At 47.0% G+C, this 17,138-nt stretch overlaps 1 protein-coding gene, 1 long non-coding RNA gene and 1 other non-coding gene across 4 annotated transcripts in view; 2 read left to right on the top strand and 1 right to left on the bottom strand.

Moving 5' to 3' along the window:
* ACOT7 (acyl-CoA thioesterase 7) overlaps positions 1-17,138 on the bottom strand; it is a 103,168-nt gene that overhangs the window by 77,971 nt on the left and 8,059 nt on the right. The window contains exon 1 of one of the 2 annotated variants that reach the window (XM_069544816.1): positions 11,815-12,436. The exons of the other annotated variant lie outside the window; for it this stretch is intronic. Within the exon in view, the coding sequence (XP_069400917.1) occupies positions 11,815-12,002 (188 nt within the window). The 5' untranslated portion in view covers positions 12,003-12,436. Of the gene's footprint in view, positions 1-11,814; positions 12,437-17,138 lie in introns of those variants that run through there. 2 annotated transcript variants of the gene reach the window in all.
* LOC138416092 (uncharacterized) lies at positions 12,126-15,778 on the top strand. The gene is made up of 3 exons (XR_011247522.1): positions 12,126-12,462; positions 14,103-14,170; positions 14,257-15,778. It is a non-coding gene; the product is annotated as an uncharacterized lncRNA (long non-coding RNA).
* Positions 13,901-13,973, top strand: TRNAE-UUC (transfer RNA glutamic acid (anticodon UUC)). The gene has a single exon. It is a non-coding gene; the product is annotated as a tRNA-Glu (tRNA).

The following is a 17,138-nucleotide window of genomic DNA, read 5'->3' as shown; positions in this document are numbered from 1 at the left end:
CTACAGTCCATGGCGGGCTAAACACAAAGAGTTGGACACAACTGACTAACTAAGACACTCACTTTTTCACTCTCACTGCCAAGGGCAAAGGTTCAATCCCCGGTCAGGGAACTAAGATCCCACAAATCAAGAGGTAAGACTGTTCCTACTACTTCTTAGATGACACAGGCCACTTAGACCAGCTCCTTACTGGGCTAAGAGCCCCTCTGTTATGACAAGATGGGACCAGCCTGTCATTACAGGAAGCACAGAATGACAATCAAATAGGATCCGGTCTCCTCAGACACCACAGGGCACCAAAAGCCATTCAGCTGTTAGAGTTCCAACATCTGCGCACCTGTCCCCCAGCTTCAGGGGTCAGTGTCCAGAGTGATGCCCAAGCAGCAACACTGTCATGGTGGTCAGTATGGCTCTTGAGCTGGACCATGAACATCCACATGCTGAAGGTCACCAGGACCAGAGGCACCAAGAAGCAAGTACAGGAGTTCTGAAGCTGGACCCCTGCCACTCCCCCAAACAAAATTATTTCCCCAGCCAAGAAAAAAAAAAGTCTGAGTGCCAAACACAAGCCTGAAGTTCTGGTCACCAATTATGACATGGGGATAGGGTTGGGGTGGGGGTGTTATGCCCACCACCAAGCAGTTCTCTGACCCCAGCTGGGTGTCTTACAAGTCAACTTGATTCTGACTCTCTGCCTGGATGCAGGTCAGAAACCAGTATGCAGGTCAAGAAACAACAGTTGGAATGGGACATGGAACAACGGAGTGGTTCCAAACTGTGAAATTAGTATGTCAAGGCTGCATACTGTCACTTGCTTATTTAACTTCTATGCAGAGTACAACATGTGATATGCCAGGCTAGATGAATCACAAGCTGGAATCAAGATTGCAGGAAGAAATAACAACCTCAGATATGCAGACGACACCACTCTAATGGCAGAAAACAAAGAGGAACTAAGAAGCCTCTTGATGAGGATGAAAGAGGAGAGTGAAAACGCTGACTTAAAACTCAACATTTAAAAAATGAAGATCATGCCATCTGATCCCATCACTTCATTGCCTATAGATGGGGAAACAATGGAAACAGTAGCAGATTTTCTTTTCTTGGGCTCCAAAATCACTGTGGACAGGGACTGCAGCCATGAAATTCAAAGACGCTTGGTCATTGGAAGAAAAGCTATGACAAACCTACATAGCATATTAAAAAGCAGAGATAACACTTTGCTGACAAAAGTCCGTCTAGTCAAAGTTATGGCTTTTCCAGTAGTCATGTATGGATGTGAGAGTTGAACAATAAAGAAAGCTGACCACCAAAGAATTGATGCTTTTGAACTGTGGTGTTGGAGAAGATTCTTGAGAGTCCTCTGGACTGCAAGGAGATCAAATCAGTCAATCCTAAAGAAAATCAACCCTGAATAGTCATTGGAAGGACTGATGCTGAAGCTGAAGCTCCAAAATTCTGGCCACCAGATGAGAAGAACTGACTCATTTGAAAAGACCCTGATGCTGGGAAAGATTGAGAGTAGGAGGAAAAGGGAGCAACAGAGGATGAGACGGTTGATGGCATCACTGACTCAATGGACATGAGTTTGAGCAAACTCCAGGAGATAGTGAAGGACAAGGGAGCCTAGCATGCTGCATTCCATGGGGTTGCAAAGAGTCGGACACAACTGAGCAACTGAAAAGCAACAACCTGGAGACAGCATCAGACCCCACCCGCCACCTTCCCAGACCAATCCCAAGTCCAGGCTGTCATTTGTGTTACTGACTGACCAGTTACAGAGTTTCCACCAAACTCCTTCTTGGGTTTGATTAATTTGCTGCAGAGGCTCACAGAGCTCAGGAGACCCATTCACTCATGAGATCACCATCTTACTACAAAGGACATTAAAGGATACATGAGTCATCAGCCAGATGAAGAGACAGGTAGGGCAGAAGCATGTGGGAGGCACAGAGCATCCACCTGCTCTCACGGTGTGACGAGATTTAGGACAAACCTGAATCTCTACAGGCTCTCCAGCCCAGCTCCCTGAACCCCATCCTTTTGGGCTTTTATGGGGACTTCACAACAAAAGCCTGATTGATCCCATCACTGGTCACTGATTCAATCACCGATTCACCCAGCAGCCCCTCTCCCCTCCCTGGAGGTCAGGGGGCTGGGATTAAAGTTCCAAGCCTATGATCACATGGCTAGCTTCCACCCTTAGGTACTTTCTGAAAGTCACCTCGTTAACATAAGCTCCGGTGTGGTTGAAAGGGGTTTGTTACCAATATTAAGACACCTTTATCACTCCCATCATTTAGGAAATGCCAAGGGTTTTAGACTCTGCCAGAAACAGGGATGTAGACCAATTATGTATTTCTTATTATAAATAACAATATCACAAAGCCACACCTGATTGAACACAGCACCAGAATAGCAAAGAAAGACAAACAAAAAAGTGTGGTGTTTACTACAATGGATGTTCCCCACCCCAGCTCATCCTGATCAGTTACAAGGCTAAGGTTTCCACCTGCTAAGTCCCCAGAAGGTAATGGAATATGTAGTTGGCTCCAGAACAGGCTGAAACCTGAAGCCTGGACTTTGAATAGGTGGAGAGGCATGGCCGGCCCATACCCGCCCCCCCCAACCCACCCCCACCGTCCAGTGGCCCAAATGTGTAAGGACAGGCCAGAACTGGTCGGGGGACCAGATCCCTACCCTCAGGTGTTCCCCAGCCCCCATTCCTGGGTGCCAGACAGGCACACACACCAGGAGCCCTTTGGGTACCCACCAAATTCTATAGGGGGAAAACAGGCTCCCCAGACCCCAGGGCAGTCTTACAAGCACTTGGTCAGCGAGCACAACAGCCTAGCCTTTGGGGCACCGGAAGTGTGCTTTTCTTTAGGCACCTGAGGTGCAGAGAAGCTCTCGGCCTTACGCTGAGTATGGGAGATGAATTACACCTGAGCCTTTTAATCCTAAAGGAACTCAGTCCTGAATACTCATTGGAAGGACTGATGCTGAAGCTGAAGTCCAATACTCTGGATACCTGATGCAAAGAACTGACTCATTGGAAAAGATCCTGATGCTGGGAAAGATTGAAGGCAGAGGAGAAGAGCGCGACAGAGGATAAGATGGTTGGATGGCATCATCGACTCAGCGGACGTGAACTTGGGCAAGCTCCAGGAGATGGTGATGGACAGGGAAGCCAGCTGTGCTGCAGTCCATGGGATTGCAAAGAGCCAGACATGACTTGGCAACTGAACAATAACAAGCCTTTTAATTCCACCCACTTATAAACCAAAAGTAAGCAATAGCCATTTCCAGAGCACCTGGCAGATTAGGGCTGTCTCCATCAACCAGTTCCACGCTTTAGCAGCATCTAGCCTAGTCAGGGCAGGTCAAGGCAGGCAATGAGGCATCCTGTGCCCATTGTGCTGACCTTGAATGGGAAATTCAAGGTCATTCCTGCCCTCAGTCTCCCCGTTGGTAAAGCAAGGGTGATTCCTACATTCCCTGGGGCTGAGAGCTAAGCAAGTAAGCACGTAGGGCGCAGGGAGCAGATGGGAACAAAGTGTCAGCTCAGGAAGTGGATGCTGCCTCCAGGGCACATGGCTGCAACCCCATAGCTGGTGGGATGCTCTGCTCCCAGCACAGCCAGGAGGAGGGACAGTTAGTCTCTGAAGGAAGTTCTCTCTCCTGGACACGTCCACTCCCAGTCTGACAGCTGCCTCCCATCTTTCGACTTCTCTGACACTCCACCACCTGCAGCTTCCCAACTCTCCAGGTTTCTTTTTTGGTTTGCTTGTTTTGTTTTTTCCATCTTTTTTCTTCTATTTTTTATTTTATTTTTAATTGGAGGAAAACTGCTTTACAATATTGTGTTAGTTTCTGCCATCCATCAACATGAATCAGCCATAGGTTATACATATGTCCCCTCCCTCGCACCTCCGACCCCACTGTACCCCTCTCAGGTTGTCACAGAACACCAGGATTGAATTCCCTGCATCACACAGCAAACTCCCACTGGCTAGCCATTTTAAATATGGTAATATACATGTTTCAGCGTCACTCTTTCAATTCATCCCACCCTCTCCTTCCCACACTGGGTCCACAAGTGTGTTCTCTGTGTCTGCATCTCCACTGCTGCCCTGCAAATAGGTTCATCAGTACCATCTTTCTAGGTTCCATATGTGTGTGTTAAGCCACAATATTTGTTTTTCTCTTTCTGACTTATTTCACCCTGGATAAAATGCTCTAGGTTCATCCACCTCATTAGAATTGACTAAATGTGTTCCTTTTTATGGCTGAGTAATATTCCACTGTATGTATGTACCACAGTTTCTTTATCTACTCACCTGCCAATGGACATTTAGGATGCTTCCATGTCCCAGCTACTATAAATAGCGCTGCAGTGAACTTTGGGGTATATGTGTCTTTTTCAATTACGGTATTCTCAGAGTTTATGTCCAGTAGTCAGATTGCTGGGTCATACAGTAGTTCTATTCCTAGTGTTTAAAGCACTCTCCACACAGTATTCCACAGTGACTGTATCAATTTACATTCCCACCAACAGTGCAAGAGGGTTCCCTTTTCTCCACACTCTCACCAGCATTTATTGTTTGTAGATTTTTTTGATGACGGCCATTATGACAGGTGTGAGGTGATATCTCACTGTAACTGCGATCTGCATTTCTCTAATAATGAGTGATGCTAAGCATCTTTTCATATGTTTATTAGCCACTTGCATGTCTTCTTTGGAGAAATGTTTTTTTTAGATCTCCTGCCCAATTTTTGATTGGGCTGTTGCTTTTTCTGGTATTGAGCTGTATGAACTGCTTGTATATTTTAGAGATTAATCCTTTGTCAGTGGTTTCATCTGCTATTATTTCCTCCCATTCTGAGGGTTGTCTTTTCACCTTCCAACTCTCAATGTTTGAAACATGGCTTAGATAGCCAGTCATGCCAGCTGGCCCCTGGCCTGCCACAAACCTGAACCTCTGTGCCCTGAGGGGTCAGATTCAGGGTACCAAGGGGGCTGGATTGTGTGGCCTGGGCCTGGGAAGGTCCCCAGCAGAGACCTGTCCCTTGGGAGGCCTGGAGAGCAAGAGCCAGCACCTGCCACGGACAGGCTGAAGTCACAGAACAACCCAGAGAAGGGGGAGAGGGGGACCTGGAGGAAGGGGTAGAAAAGTCAGTGGGGGCAGGGGTAGCGCTCAGGGAGGCAAGTGGGAACAGAGAGATACAGACCTCAGAAACCTCATACACAGATCACACATAGACTGTCCTCTTCTCAAGGAACTGATGTACGATAACGGGTACACCACGTCCCACAGGGCAGGCCCTGTATTGTGGCTCATGGATTTCTGGGTTCTGTCCTCAGGGTCAGGGATCAACGAACCTGGGAAAGAGTTCAAAGCAAGCTGGGAGAAGCTGGAAGAAGCCGCAGGCGAACAGTCAGGAGGTTTGTGGTTTCAGCGCACCACTAATCAGCCTGTGACCTTGACCAGTAACCTGGCCACTCAGCACCTATCTCTCAGTCTATGAAAAGGCATATCCACAGGCAGAAGAATTAAACTGGACCCTTACCTCACACCATCTCTGAGGAAGAACTGGAAAAAGGTCCAAGCCCTAATGTAAGAGCCAAAACCGTAAAACACTTCAGGGAAAAACACAGGGAAGCTCTGGGACTTGGGTTTGGCAGTGCCCTCTTAGAGAGGGCAACAGAAGCACAAGCAGCAGCAGCAGCAACAAAGAGAAACATCAGAACTGTAAAGCTTCTGTGCTGCAAGAGATAATAATCAAAAGTAAAAAGACAACCCACTGAATGGAAGGAAACCTCTGCAACCCATACACTTGAGAAGAGATCTGTATCTACAGTACAGAAGGAGGGACTTCCCTGCAGTCCAGTGTTTAGGACTGTGTGTTTTCACTGCCCAGGGCCCAGGTTCAGTTCCTGGTCAGGAAAGGAACTAAGACCCTGCCAGACAACGCAGCAGAGCCAAAAAAAAAAAAAACAAAACAGAAGGGACGCCTACAACTCAATAATAAAAACACAAGCCAACTGAAAAAATAGGCAACAGACCTGAACAGACAATTCCCCAAATGTACAAATGGCTGATAAGTGCATGAAAAAGTGTGTGTGCGTGCTCAGTCATGTCCAACTCTTTGCCACCCCATGGACTGTAGCCCGCCAGGCACCTCTGTCCATAGGATCTCCCGGGCAAGAATATCGGAGTGGGTTGCCATTCCCTTCTCCTGTGGATCTTCCGATCCAGGGATTAAACCCCGGTCTCCTGCGTTGGCAGACAGGTTCCTTACCACTGAGCCCAAGGGAGTATCACTAATCAGGGAGATCCCCACTGAAACCTCAGTGAACCACCACTTACAACCACCAGGGTGGCTACAGGGTAGCTACATATAGCAAGTATTGGTGAGGATGTGGAGCCCATGAGAGTGAGAAGGAGGCAGCTGCTTTGGAAAACATTCTGGTAGCACCTCCAAAGATTAAACAGAGCAACCCTTTGACCCAAGAATGGAACTGCTGAGCTGCTTTCACTCGTGCCACCTCTGACATCAGTTGGGGGGGCTGACCCTCACACCAGCCATTTCTCCAACTCTTGGCCGTTAGCCAGGCGCCTGCAATTGGGTTCATTCCTGACCCCTCCTAGGGCCTCCCCAAAGGCTCAGTGGTAAAGAATCTGCCTGCCGGTGCCGGAGACACAGGAGGTGTGAGCTCGACCCCTGGGTCAGGAAGATCCCCTGGAGGAGGGAATGGCAACCCACTCCAGTATTCTTGCCTGGGAAATCCCAAGGACAGAGGAGCCTGGTGGGCCACAGTCCATGGGGTCACAAAGAGTTAGGACACTACTGAGCACATGACCCCTCCTCAGGCTGGATGGTTCACTGGAGCACCTCACAAGACTCAGGACTTAGGGTTATGGTTTTTGTTGTTGTTCAGTTGCTAAGTCACATCCGACTCTTTGCAACTCCATGGACTGCAGCGCACCTGGCTCTTCTGTCCTCTACTGCCTCCTGGAGTTTGCTCAGATTCATGTCCATTGAGTCCATTCATGTCCATTGAGTCTATTCATGTCCATTAGATAGTGATGCTATATAACCATCTCATCCTCTGCTGTCCCCTTCTCCTTTTGCCTTCAATCTTTCCCAGCATCAGGAACTTTTCCAATGACTTGCCTCTTCACATCCGGTGGCCGAAGTACTGGAGCTTCAGCATCAGTCCTTCCAATGAATATTCAGGGTTGATTTCCTTTAGGATTGAATCTTCCTGCAACACCAGAGACCAGGGTTCCATCCCTGAGTCAGGAACATCCTCTGGAGAAGAGAAAGGCAACCCACTCCAGTTCTTGCCTGGACAATCCCATGCACAGAGAAGCCTGGCAGGCTACAGTCCACGGGATCGCAAAGAGTCAGATATGGCTCAGCGATTAACCCTATACTATGTTCCAGTAAAGGACAGAAATAGCATCAACCTAACAGAAGCAGAAGATATTAAGAAGATGTGCCAAGAATACACAGAACTGCACAAAAAGATCTTAATGACCCAGAGAGCCATGATGGTGTGATCACTCACCTAGAGGCAGACATCCTGGAATGCAAAGTCAGGTGGGCCTTCGGAAGCATCACTATGAACAAAGCTAGTGGAAGTGATGGAATTTCAGCTGAGCTATTTCAAATCCTAAAAGATGATGCTGTGATAGTGCTACACTCAATATGCCAGCAAATTTGGAAAACTCAGAGGTGGCCACAGGACTGGAAAAGGTGAGTCGTCATTCCAGTCCCAAAGAAAGGCAATGTCAAAGAATGTTCAAACTCCCCCACGATTGTACTCATCTCACAAGCTAGCAAATTAATGCTCAAAATTCTCCAAGCTAGGCTTCAACAGTACGTGAACCAAGAACTTCCAGATGTTCAAGCAGGATTTAGAAAAAGCAGAGGAACCAGAGGTCAAATTGCCAACAGCTGTTGGATCATAGAAAAAGCAAGAGAATTTCAGAAAAACATCTACTTCTGCTTCATTGACTACGCTAAAGCCTTTGACTGTGTGGATCACAACAAACTGTGGAAAATTCTTCAAGAGATGGGAATACCAGACCACCTGACCTGCCTCCTGAGAAATCTGTATGCAGGTCAAGAAGCAACAGTTAGAACGGGACACGGAACAATGGACTGGTTCAAACTTGGGAAAGGAGTACGTCAAGACTGTATATTGTCACCCTGCGTATTTAACTTATATGCAGAGTACATCATGCAAAATCCCATACTGGATGAAGTACAAGCTGGAATCAAGATTGCTGGGAGAAATATCAATGGTAACCTCAGATATGCAGATGACATCACCTTAATGACAGAAAGCCAAAGAGGATCTAAAGAGCCTATTGATAAAGGTGAAAAAGGAGAGTGAAAAAGCTGGCTTAAAATAACATTCAAAAAATGAAGATCATGGCATCCAGTCCCATCACTTCATGGCAAATAGATGGGGAAACAATGGAAACAGAGACAGACTTTACTTTCTTGAGCTCCAAAAATCACTGCAGATGGCGACTGCAGTCATGAAGTTAAAAGATGCCTGCTCCTTGGAAAAAGAGCTATGACAAACTTAGAGAGCATATTAAAAAGCAGAGACATTACTTTGCCAACAAAAGTCCATCTAGTCAAAGCTACGGTTTTTCCAGTAGTCATGTATGGGTGTGAGAGTTGGACCATAAAGAAAGCTGAGTGCCAAAGAATTGATGCTTTTGAACTGTTGTGTTGGAGAAGATTCTTAAGAGTCCCTTGGACTTGAGAGGGTAACAGGGAGGAAGGCCAGGGATCTCCAAATGGAGGAAATAGCCTGCAAGTGTCAGACATTTTCTCTCTCTTAAGCGGCAGGACTAAACAAACTAGCGATATTTTTTTCCTTCTCTATACAAATTTAAAAGGAGGTTTCTCTTAAAATTCTCTGTTGCCATGACACCTGGTTTCACCTGAAGTTAACAAATGCCTTTTTCTTATGGAAATGTTTATCTTAGGCTATGCTAATATACTATGCATTTACTCCAAATTCTGTCTTCAAGTCAGTTCTGCCTTTTGGCTCAGAACCTACTTGGTAAACCAGTATGTTATACTCCAATATTGTTCCTCTAATCTATGTAAATAACACTATTTGTATGGTGCTCTGCCCTTCTTCAAGATTCAAGTTAATCCTTTCATGGCCCAAGATGAACCATTTGGAGCCAAGATTATCCCAAAATACATCTTATGGGTGAGGGGCCTGGTGCCATTCTTAAGTTTTGAGACATTCCTTTCTTTCATTAACAGACTGCCGGTGACTATATAACATCCAGCTAAAGACTAGCAGGGGGGTACTCTTTCTGCCCCCTTCTGATGCCTATGTCAGAAGCTTTCTCTATCTCCTTTATACTTTAATAAAACTTTGTTACACAAAAGCTCTGAGCGATCAAGCCTCGTCTCTGGCCCCCGATTGAATTCTTCTCCTCCAGGGGCCAAGAATCCCGGCGTCGTAATTCAACAACAGCCTTTCAGACTGCAAGGAGAGCCAACCAGTCAATCCTAAAGGAAATGAGTCCTGAATATGCAGTGGAAGGACTGATGGCCAATACTTGGCCACCTGATGAAAAGAACTGACTCACTGGAAAAGACCCTGATGCTGGGAAAGATTGAAGGCAGGAAGCGGAGGGGATGACAGAGGATGAGATGGCTGAATGGCATCACCAACTCGATGGACACGAGTTTGAGTAAGCTCTGGAAGTTGGTGAAGGACAGGGAAACCTGGCATGCTGCAGTCCATGGGGTTGCAAAGAGTCAGACATGACTACACAACTGAATTGAACTGATATACTCTCTAGTGACTAATGTAACCTCCAAAGCCCTCTCCTCCAACCCCCAGGTCTTGGGTGGGGCTAAAAGTCCCACCCCTCCAATACTGCCACAGTCATTCCAAAGACCAGCTCCTTCCTAAAACTGTTATCTCTGGGCCACCAAGCACTAGTCATCTCCTTAGCATACAAAAGATGCTCTATCCAAGGTCTTCCAACATTTTCCCAAGGTTTTTAGGAACTTGCCAGGAGGATAAAAGACATTCCCATCCACCCTACGAAGAGAGTCATTTCCTAGGCAGGTTGATAAGAAGTCTAGGGGTCCCCAAGGAGAGAGGGGTCTGGAATTCTCAAGGAGAAAGAAAGGACAAACTTTTTCCCCTCTACATTCCTTAGGATTATGTAACAATAATGTATCCTGCTTGAGAACAGTCTCTGGAAAAAACCTTCTGGCTAATCCTGTTATCTTAAAATATAAGTTATGGGGAGTAAGTCTGCTGAGGTCTTTACAACCTCCAGGTATTCTTCTGCTTCATTGTAATGACTAATTGTAGAGTATCTTCTGATGCCTATGTCAGAAGCTTTCTCTATCTCCTTTATACTTTAATAAAACTTTATTATACAAAAGCTCCGAGCGATCAAGCCTCGTCTCTGGCCCCGGACTGAATTCTTCTCCTCCGGAGGCCAAGAATCCCAGCATCTTTTTGTGGTTCAGCAGCAACCTTTCACTACCACCCAGGGAATGTTAAGGGTTTTAGGAGCTCTGTGCCAAGACCTAGGAACAATAACCAAATACACATTTCTTATGATGCCACCCAAGAGAAATAAAAACATATGTCCACATAAAGGCCAAAAAGCTGGAGACGCTGATATGCATCAGCTGATGAATGGATAAACAAGGTGGTACAGTAAGGTAAGGTGAAGTCACTCAGTTGTGTCCGACTCTTTGCGACCCCATGGACTGTAGCCTACCAGGCTCTTCCATCCATGGGATTTTCCAGGCAAGAATACTGGAGTGGGTTGCCATTTCCTTCTCCAGGGGATCTTCTCGACCCAGGAATCGAACCCAGGTCTCCCACATTGTAGGCAAATGCTTTACCATCTGAGCCACCAGGGAAGCCTTAAACAGGGTGGCACATATCCATAAGTGGAGCATTATGAAGGAAGCACTGACACGTGTGACAGCACCGATGAACACTGAAGACATGGTGCTGAGTGACAGAAACCAGACACAAAGACCACATCACTTGGCTCCAGCGGCATGACATGTCGAGAACAAGGAGGTCTACAGAGAAGGAAAGTGGATTAGGGGGAATGGAGAGAAAAGGCTTTTCTCAAAGAGATCACAAAAATGTTCTAAATTGGTGGTGGTAATGACTGCCCAACTCTAGATGTTCAAAAAGCCACTGAACTGCATACTTCAATGGATGATGCGTCAATGGGATGCAAATTACAACTCAATAAAGCTGGTACAGAGAATCAGAATCCACCCACTGGAGGTTTATCCCAAGTTCACTACATTGCCAGAGGATGAGCCAATCACATGAGGACAGCTGCCCCCACCTCCCTCAACAAGTCCAAAAAAAAAAAAATCCCAGCTCAATGCGGGGAGGGTAGGGGCAAGGAGAGCAGACACCTGCAGCCCCCTGCTCTCTCAGCAGCCCCCTCTGGCAGCCTGAGCACAGGCAGACACCTGCCAACACAGCAGCCTGCTCCGATCTCAGGGTGCTCTGAGCTCCATGCTCATCCCACGCTCTCAAAGCCCACCTCCTCCAACAAAGCTGAGTGGGGTCCCTGTGGAAAAAGATGCCAAGTCTCCACTGAGGATGCATACACAGGGGGGCACGCTCAATCCCACAGAACACGCAGTTCACAACACCCAGCACCCACTGTCCACTCCAAACCATTACCAAGAAATCCTGAGTCACAAGGCCTGGGCTGGACACCAAAGGCCTAGCATGGCTCAGGGCACACAGTGTCCCTGTCATCCTACCTTGTAATGCCACCAAGTTTAGACAACAGAGCAGATCTGGTTCCAACAGCCCAGATGGAAGCCCAGCATCTCTGCCCGGGCCTCTTGGAGCTCCTGGGCCCCAGACACTCCTGGGCAGCGACTGGCCTCCTGGAGGCGGCCTGCCTGAGTAGCCCACAGAGGCAGAGAGCCCGGGTGAGCAGCCTCATCCTGCAGAGACCGGCCCAGACTGTTTACCCTGAGCCGGCACCGGGTTTAGCCACCTCCTCTCTGCCTTCAAGGGACCTCCCTGACGCTCAGGAATGCTGAGCGCCTACTCCTGGGATGGCCCCTCCTCCCAGCAGCTGGCAGCTGCCGTGGCTCTCACAGGCTGCAGGGCCCAAGATAGAAAGAATCTGTGACCCAGCATGAAGTCGCTGAGCCGGGGTCTCTGATGAGCAAACGAAGAATGAAGGTATCCACAGGACCACAATCGGTGCGCGGGACTGGAGGAAATGGGTGGGGCTGTAATCCACGCCCACCAAGGTTCCGTCTCCAGGACCATCAATCAGGCAGGCAGGCATGCAGGAGCAGCCCCTCGCCCCCGCCCGCTGGAAGGGCCTCCACACAGCAGGTGGACAGGAAGGCTGGGCAACTGCCAACTAGCGCAAGGGTCCAGAGACGGCTCAGGTGAGCAAGACGCCACCACCGCAGGGCGGAAGTTCGCGGTCGCCATGTGAGGCTCCAGCAGAGAGCCAAGGAAGACGCAGGTTCCCCACCCCGGGCTCCCAAGAAACAGAGGCAATAGGTCTGGAGCTGTGACTCCTTTTTACTTCTTTTTCTTTGGCTGTGCCGGGTCTTAGTTGTGACATGTGGGATCTTCCTGGACCAGGGATGGAACCCCTGTCCCCTGCATTGGCAGACGAATTCTTAACCTCTGGACCACCAGGAAAAGTCCCTCCTTCTTATTCTTTAATGTGGACAACATTAAGAGGCTTTCCTCAGTAGAGAGAAGGCAGTAGGTTCCAAGGTCCCCAGCTGCTGCTGCTGCTAAGTTACTTCAGTCGTGTCCGACTCTGTGTGACCCCATAGACGGTAGCCCACCAGGCTCTGCCATCCCTGGGATTCTCTAGGCAAGAACACTGGAGTGGGTTAGCAAACAGCTTCAAAAGGTGGGCTCTGGCTCCCCTCCAGCTTCCAGGTGTGACTGATGCAGGGAAGAAGCCTATTTTGACTCCACATTGCAACTGTTTCTTTGACTTGCTTTCCATTGCATTTGTTATTATAATCATACTTAATGGCATGCCTGGAAGACCCTGCCCCTCTGCTTGACAGTAAACTAAAGAGCCTTTGTTCAGCTCCTGGAGAGATAGTTTGTCCCAGACCAAACCAGTCGATCCTAAAGGAAATCGATCCTGAATATTCATTAGAAGGACTGATGCTGAAGCTGAAACTCCAATACTTTGGCCACCTGATGTGAAGAGCCAATGCTTTATAAAAGACCCTGATGCTAGGAAAGATTGAAGGCAGGAGAAGGGCAGGACAGAGAATGAGACAGTTGGATGGCATCATCAACTCAATGGACATGAGTTTGAGCAACTTTGAGAGTTGGTGATGGACAGGGAGGCCTGGCGTGCTACAGTCCATGGGGTCACAAAGAGTCAACACAACTGAAAGACTGAACAATAACAAGCTGTGAATAGAAGAGATTAACACACCCCTTCTAAGGCTGGCCATTCCCTTGGAGATGTTTTGCAAGACTGAAGACCCTTTCACTTTACTTCCCCACTGCACCTCCCTCTCTATTCTGCCTTTTGACTTTAGTTCCTCGTTGTTTCTTTCTCTCTGATGTATAAAAGAACCTGGCATCCAGACCCCAAGAAGATGGTTATTTTGAGGCACTAGCCTGCCATCTTCTCAGTCAGCTGGCTTTCCGAATAAAGTCATTTTCCTTGCCTCAGTACCTCATCTCTCGAATTCACTGGCCTGTTGTGTGATGAGCAGAGCGAGCTTGGACTTGGTAACAAGACTGAAAGAAACCTCAGAGGGCACAGGCTGGCATTCGTAAATATCTCAGCATTTCCTCCAAGAGATGAAGACTCTGTTTTAAAACCGGACCAACAGGAATTCCTTGGCAGTTCAATGGTTAGGACTTGGCACTTTCACTGCCAAGGCCCCAGGTTCAATCCCTGGTCAGGGAACTAAGATCCCACAAGCCATGCCCCAGGGCCAAAGAATAAAAATAAAAACAGACCCACAAAACAATTAGCCACCTAAAACATAATACAAATTCATTAATATAACTTTTTCTAATTGGCTTTACTCAACAGCTTGTGAATTGGACAGCATCCCATTTAGCAAGCAGAAAGGAGACCCTCTCGATAGCACTAAATATCAAGTAAGTGCTCAAGTTTCCTCAGCTACGTTCGCAACGTTCTGAAATCTGCAGTTGTTAACGCTTTTCTTTTTGACTGCACTTCACAGCATGCGGAACCTCACCACTGGACTGCCGGAGAATTCCCCTTTTTTTTCCCTTAAGGTGAGGTAATTGCATTGTAGTCATGGCTTTTTAAAAAATAATAATAACCTTTACTGAGGTACAATGTGTGTACTGTAAAATCACCTACAGTTCACTTTTGAAAAGTGTATACACTTGTTAGAGGAAGCACACTCTGAAACTGCCCACCCTGGCCAGGCAACTGCCGGGGGCCAGCGTGAGGAACTCCGCCCATGGCAAAGGTCATGAGGAAGGAAGCTTGGCATACGAAAAGGAGTGATCAAGCCTCAGGAAACCCCCTGTTCCCGAGCATCTACTCCCAAAACCAGAGTACTTTACGGGGGGCTCTCCCCCATAACCATTTCTCTCGGAGAAGGAGTTAACTTGCAGCTCCAAGTTAATAAAAATTCCTGGGCATGACAAGAGTGTTTCAACTTACGAACTCTGAAGGTTCTCTGGCCTGCCTGATCAGGCTCATCTGGCCGCATGTGATTGTTTACAGCCTCCCAACTGTGAGAGGCAAGGGATGTTTTAAAACTTTCTAAATACAGACTCTTTTGAGAAGTTAGAAGATCATTAGTATAGTATTAGTGGGTTGATTAGAAATTATATTGGTGAAGGGTTTTTTCATTTGTCGTGCCAATAATTACTGCTAATTCCCTGCCCTGGGTGTGACAAGGGTGTCTCAGGTCAAACCTCTCTGCTGACAGACTAGCTTGTGTGACAACCTCTCAACCATAAACAGCACAGAGAGTTTGGAGTATTAGCGTAGGGCTTTTTTCATTGATGAGTCAATGATTGCCATCAGGCCTCCATATCCTTAGGCACCTGGGAATATATTTCAATGTATCTGGAATATAGAAAAGGAAATATAGTAGTTTTTGATGTTAGCAATACTAGACTTTTTGAGTTAATGAATTTTCTTTTATTATAGACCACTGTACTTTGTTATAAATCACTGTGTCCTTGCTATGCAAAAATGTAACTTTATCACTATCTTAAGACTAAATAGATCTTAAGGGGAACATTGGTGAAGGGTTTTCATTTGTTGGGCTGATGTTTGCTGCTAAATCTCCATATTCCCTGCCCTTATAATGAATATAACTAGCATATAGGAGAAATAAGTATTAACCTTTAAGATTAATCATGTTAAACCTTAGGTTAAATAAATTCCTTTCTTGATTGTAACTCACTACACCCTCACCCTATAGGAATGCAACTTTATTTGGAGGGTGACGCCTGATTTAAGAAAAAATCACCCCTGGAAAAATAAGTTTTCTGGTTAACTGACTGGTATCAGAAAGGGCCATAAAATGTCAGCAGACCTCATGGCTAGAAGATGATGTAAAAACCCATAAGACCTTTGTATAATTTTATATGAAGCACCTAATGTGACAAGGGTCAGGTCTGCTGACCCCCGTGTGACTCTGTATTCATCCCTATGTATAACAAAAAGGTATATAAACAAACCTGAAAAATAAAGGAATCAGATCAGTTTCTGGAAAGACTGATTCCCCCGTATCGTTTCTTTCTTGCTCCCCGCTTTCCTGGCTGAATTCCCATCTGAAATGTGGGTACTCACCAAGCCTGCTAATTCTGCCTGGGCTTCTGAGATCAGACCGGGGAGGCCTCAGTGCCTCCTCTCCTTCGGGAAAACGGAAAGATGCCTGTGGCCTACGTAGGTGGTGATTGGTATTCCATGTAAACCAGTTATTTAGCCTCTTTTTCTCCACTAATTTTCCTACTACACTATCCGCTTCTAATCTCTCTATATATCTGTAATTAAATAAGTTTTTTCCAGGACGCTGATTCCGTCCCCACCTTCGAATTACCCTGGATCCACCGGGGCTGGACCCCAGCAGGCAACCCTAGTCATCATTTGTGTGAGTTATTCTACAACAGGAGGGCCTTGTAAGGAACACGGAACTAGTAAGTCACCACCAACTGGAAGAGATCAGGAAAGGTCAAAAGGAGACACCGCATGTCTGACCACCTCCCAGAATCCTTCTCTCTGGCATCCATCTTGCCTGAGCAACCTGTGTGCCACCAGGAGGGTTTGATTGGCCAAGGACACCCCAGAAACTAACCCCATCACCATGAAACCCAAGACTGCAAGTCACCGGGCAGAGCAGTCCTCCTGGGTTCCCTTACCCTACTTCTCTCCGCCCAGGCACCCCTTCCCAACAACATCTCTTGCTTTGTGTCAGCTCGTGTGTCTCCTCGGACAGTTCATTTCTGAGTGTTAGACAAGAGTCCTGTTCTCTGGCCCTAGCCTTAAGGGGTCCCCCTTCCCACCACACACCTGTGTAAGGGACCACAGCTGTGACAGAACATTTCCAGCACAGCACAAAGTGCCCTCCTGCCCCTCTGCACTTGGTTTCCCCCCAGCTCTGGCCCCTGGCACACAGGTCTGCTTTCTATCACTACAGTTCTGCCTTTTCTAGAATTTCTCATCAATAGAGTCAGATACTCAGTGTAGCTCTTTGAGTTTTGTGTGTGTGTGTGTGTATCAGTGATTCTTGCTGCTGTTGTCAAGTACTTTTCATTATCTCTTTATCAGACAATGAAGATGTGAGTTCTTTCCAGCTTTGGGTAGTTATGGAAAAAATTCACAGGGACTTCCCTGGTGGTCCAGGGGTTAAGACTCCGTATTTCCACTGCAGGGCGTGTGGGTTTGATCCCTGGTCTGGGAACTAGGGTCCCAAAGGCCTCATGGCATGGACAATGAAAAAACCAGAAATTCCTTAGTATCTTTAACTATCGAGGGACTAGCCAAGTTTCCCCCAAGTATCTCATAAACGCTCTAAAATCAGATTTTGTTGATTTTCTACTGAAATCATTTGTATGCAGGAAATCAGAATTTATAACA

The sequence above is a fragment of the Ovis canadensis genome, chromosome 12 (genome assembly GCF_042477335.2).
Source record: "Ovis canadensis isolate MfBH-ARS-UI-01 breed Bighorn chromosome 12, ARS-UI_OviCan_v2, whole genome shotgun sequence".
NCBI classification, from domain to species: Eukaryota; Metazoa; Chordata; class Mammalia; order Artiodactyla; family Bovidae; genus Ovis; species Ovis canadensis.
Note: the sequence above shows the minus strand (reverse complement) of the source record. Positions and strands in the feature narration are given on the sequence as shown.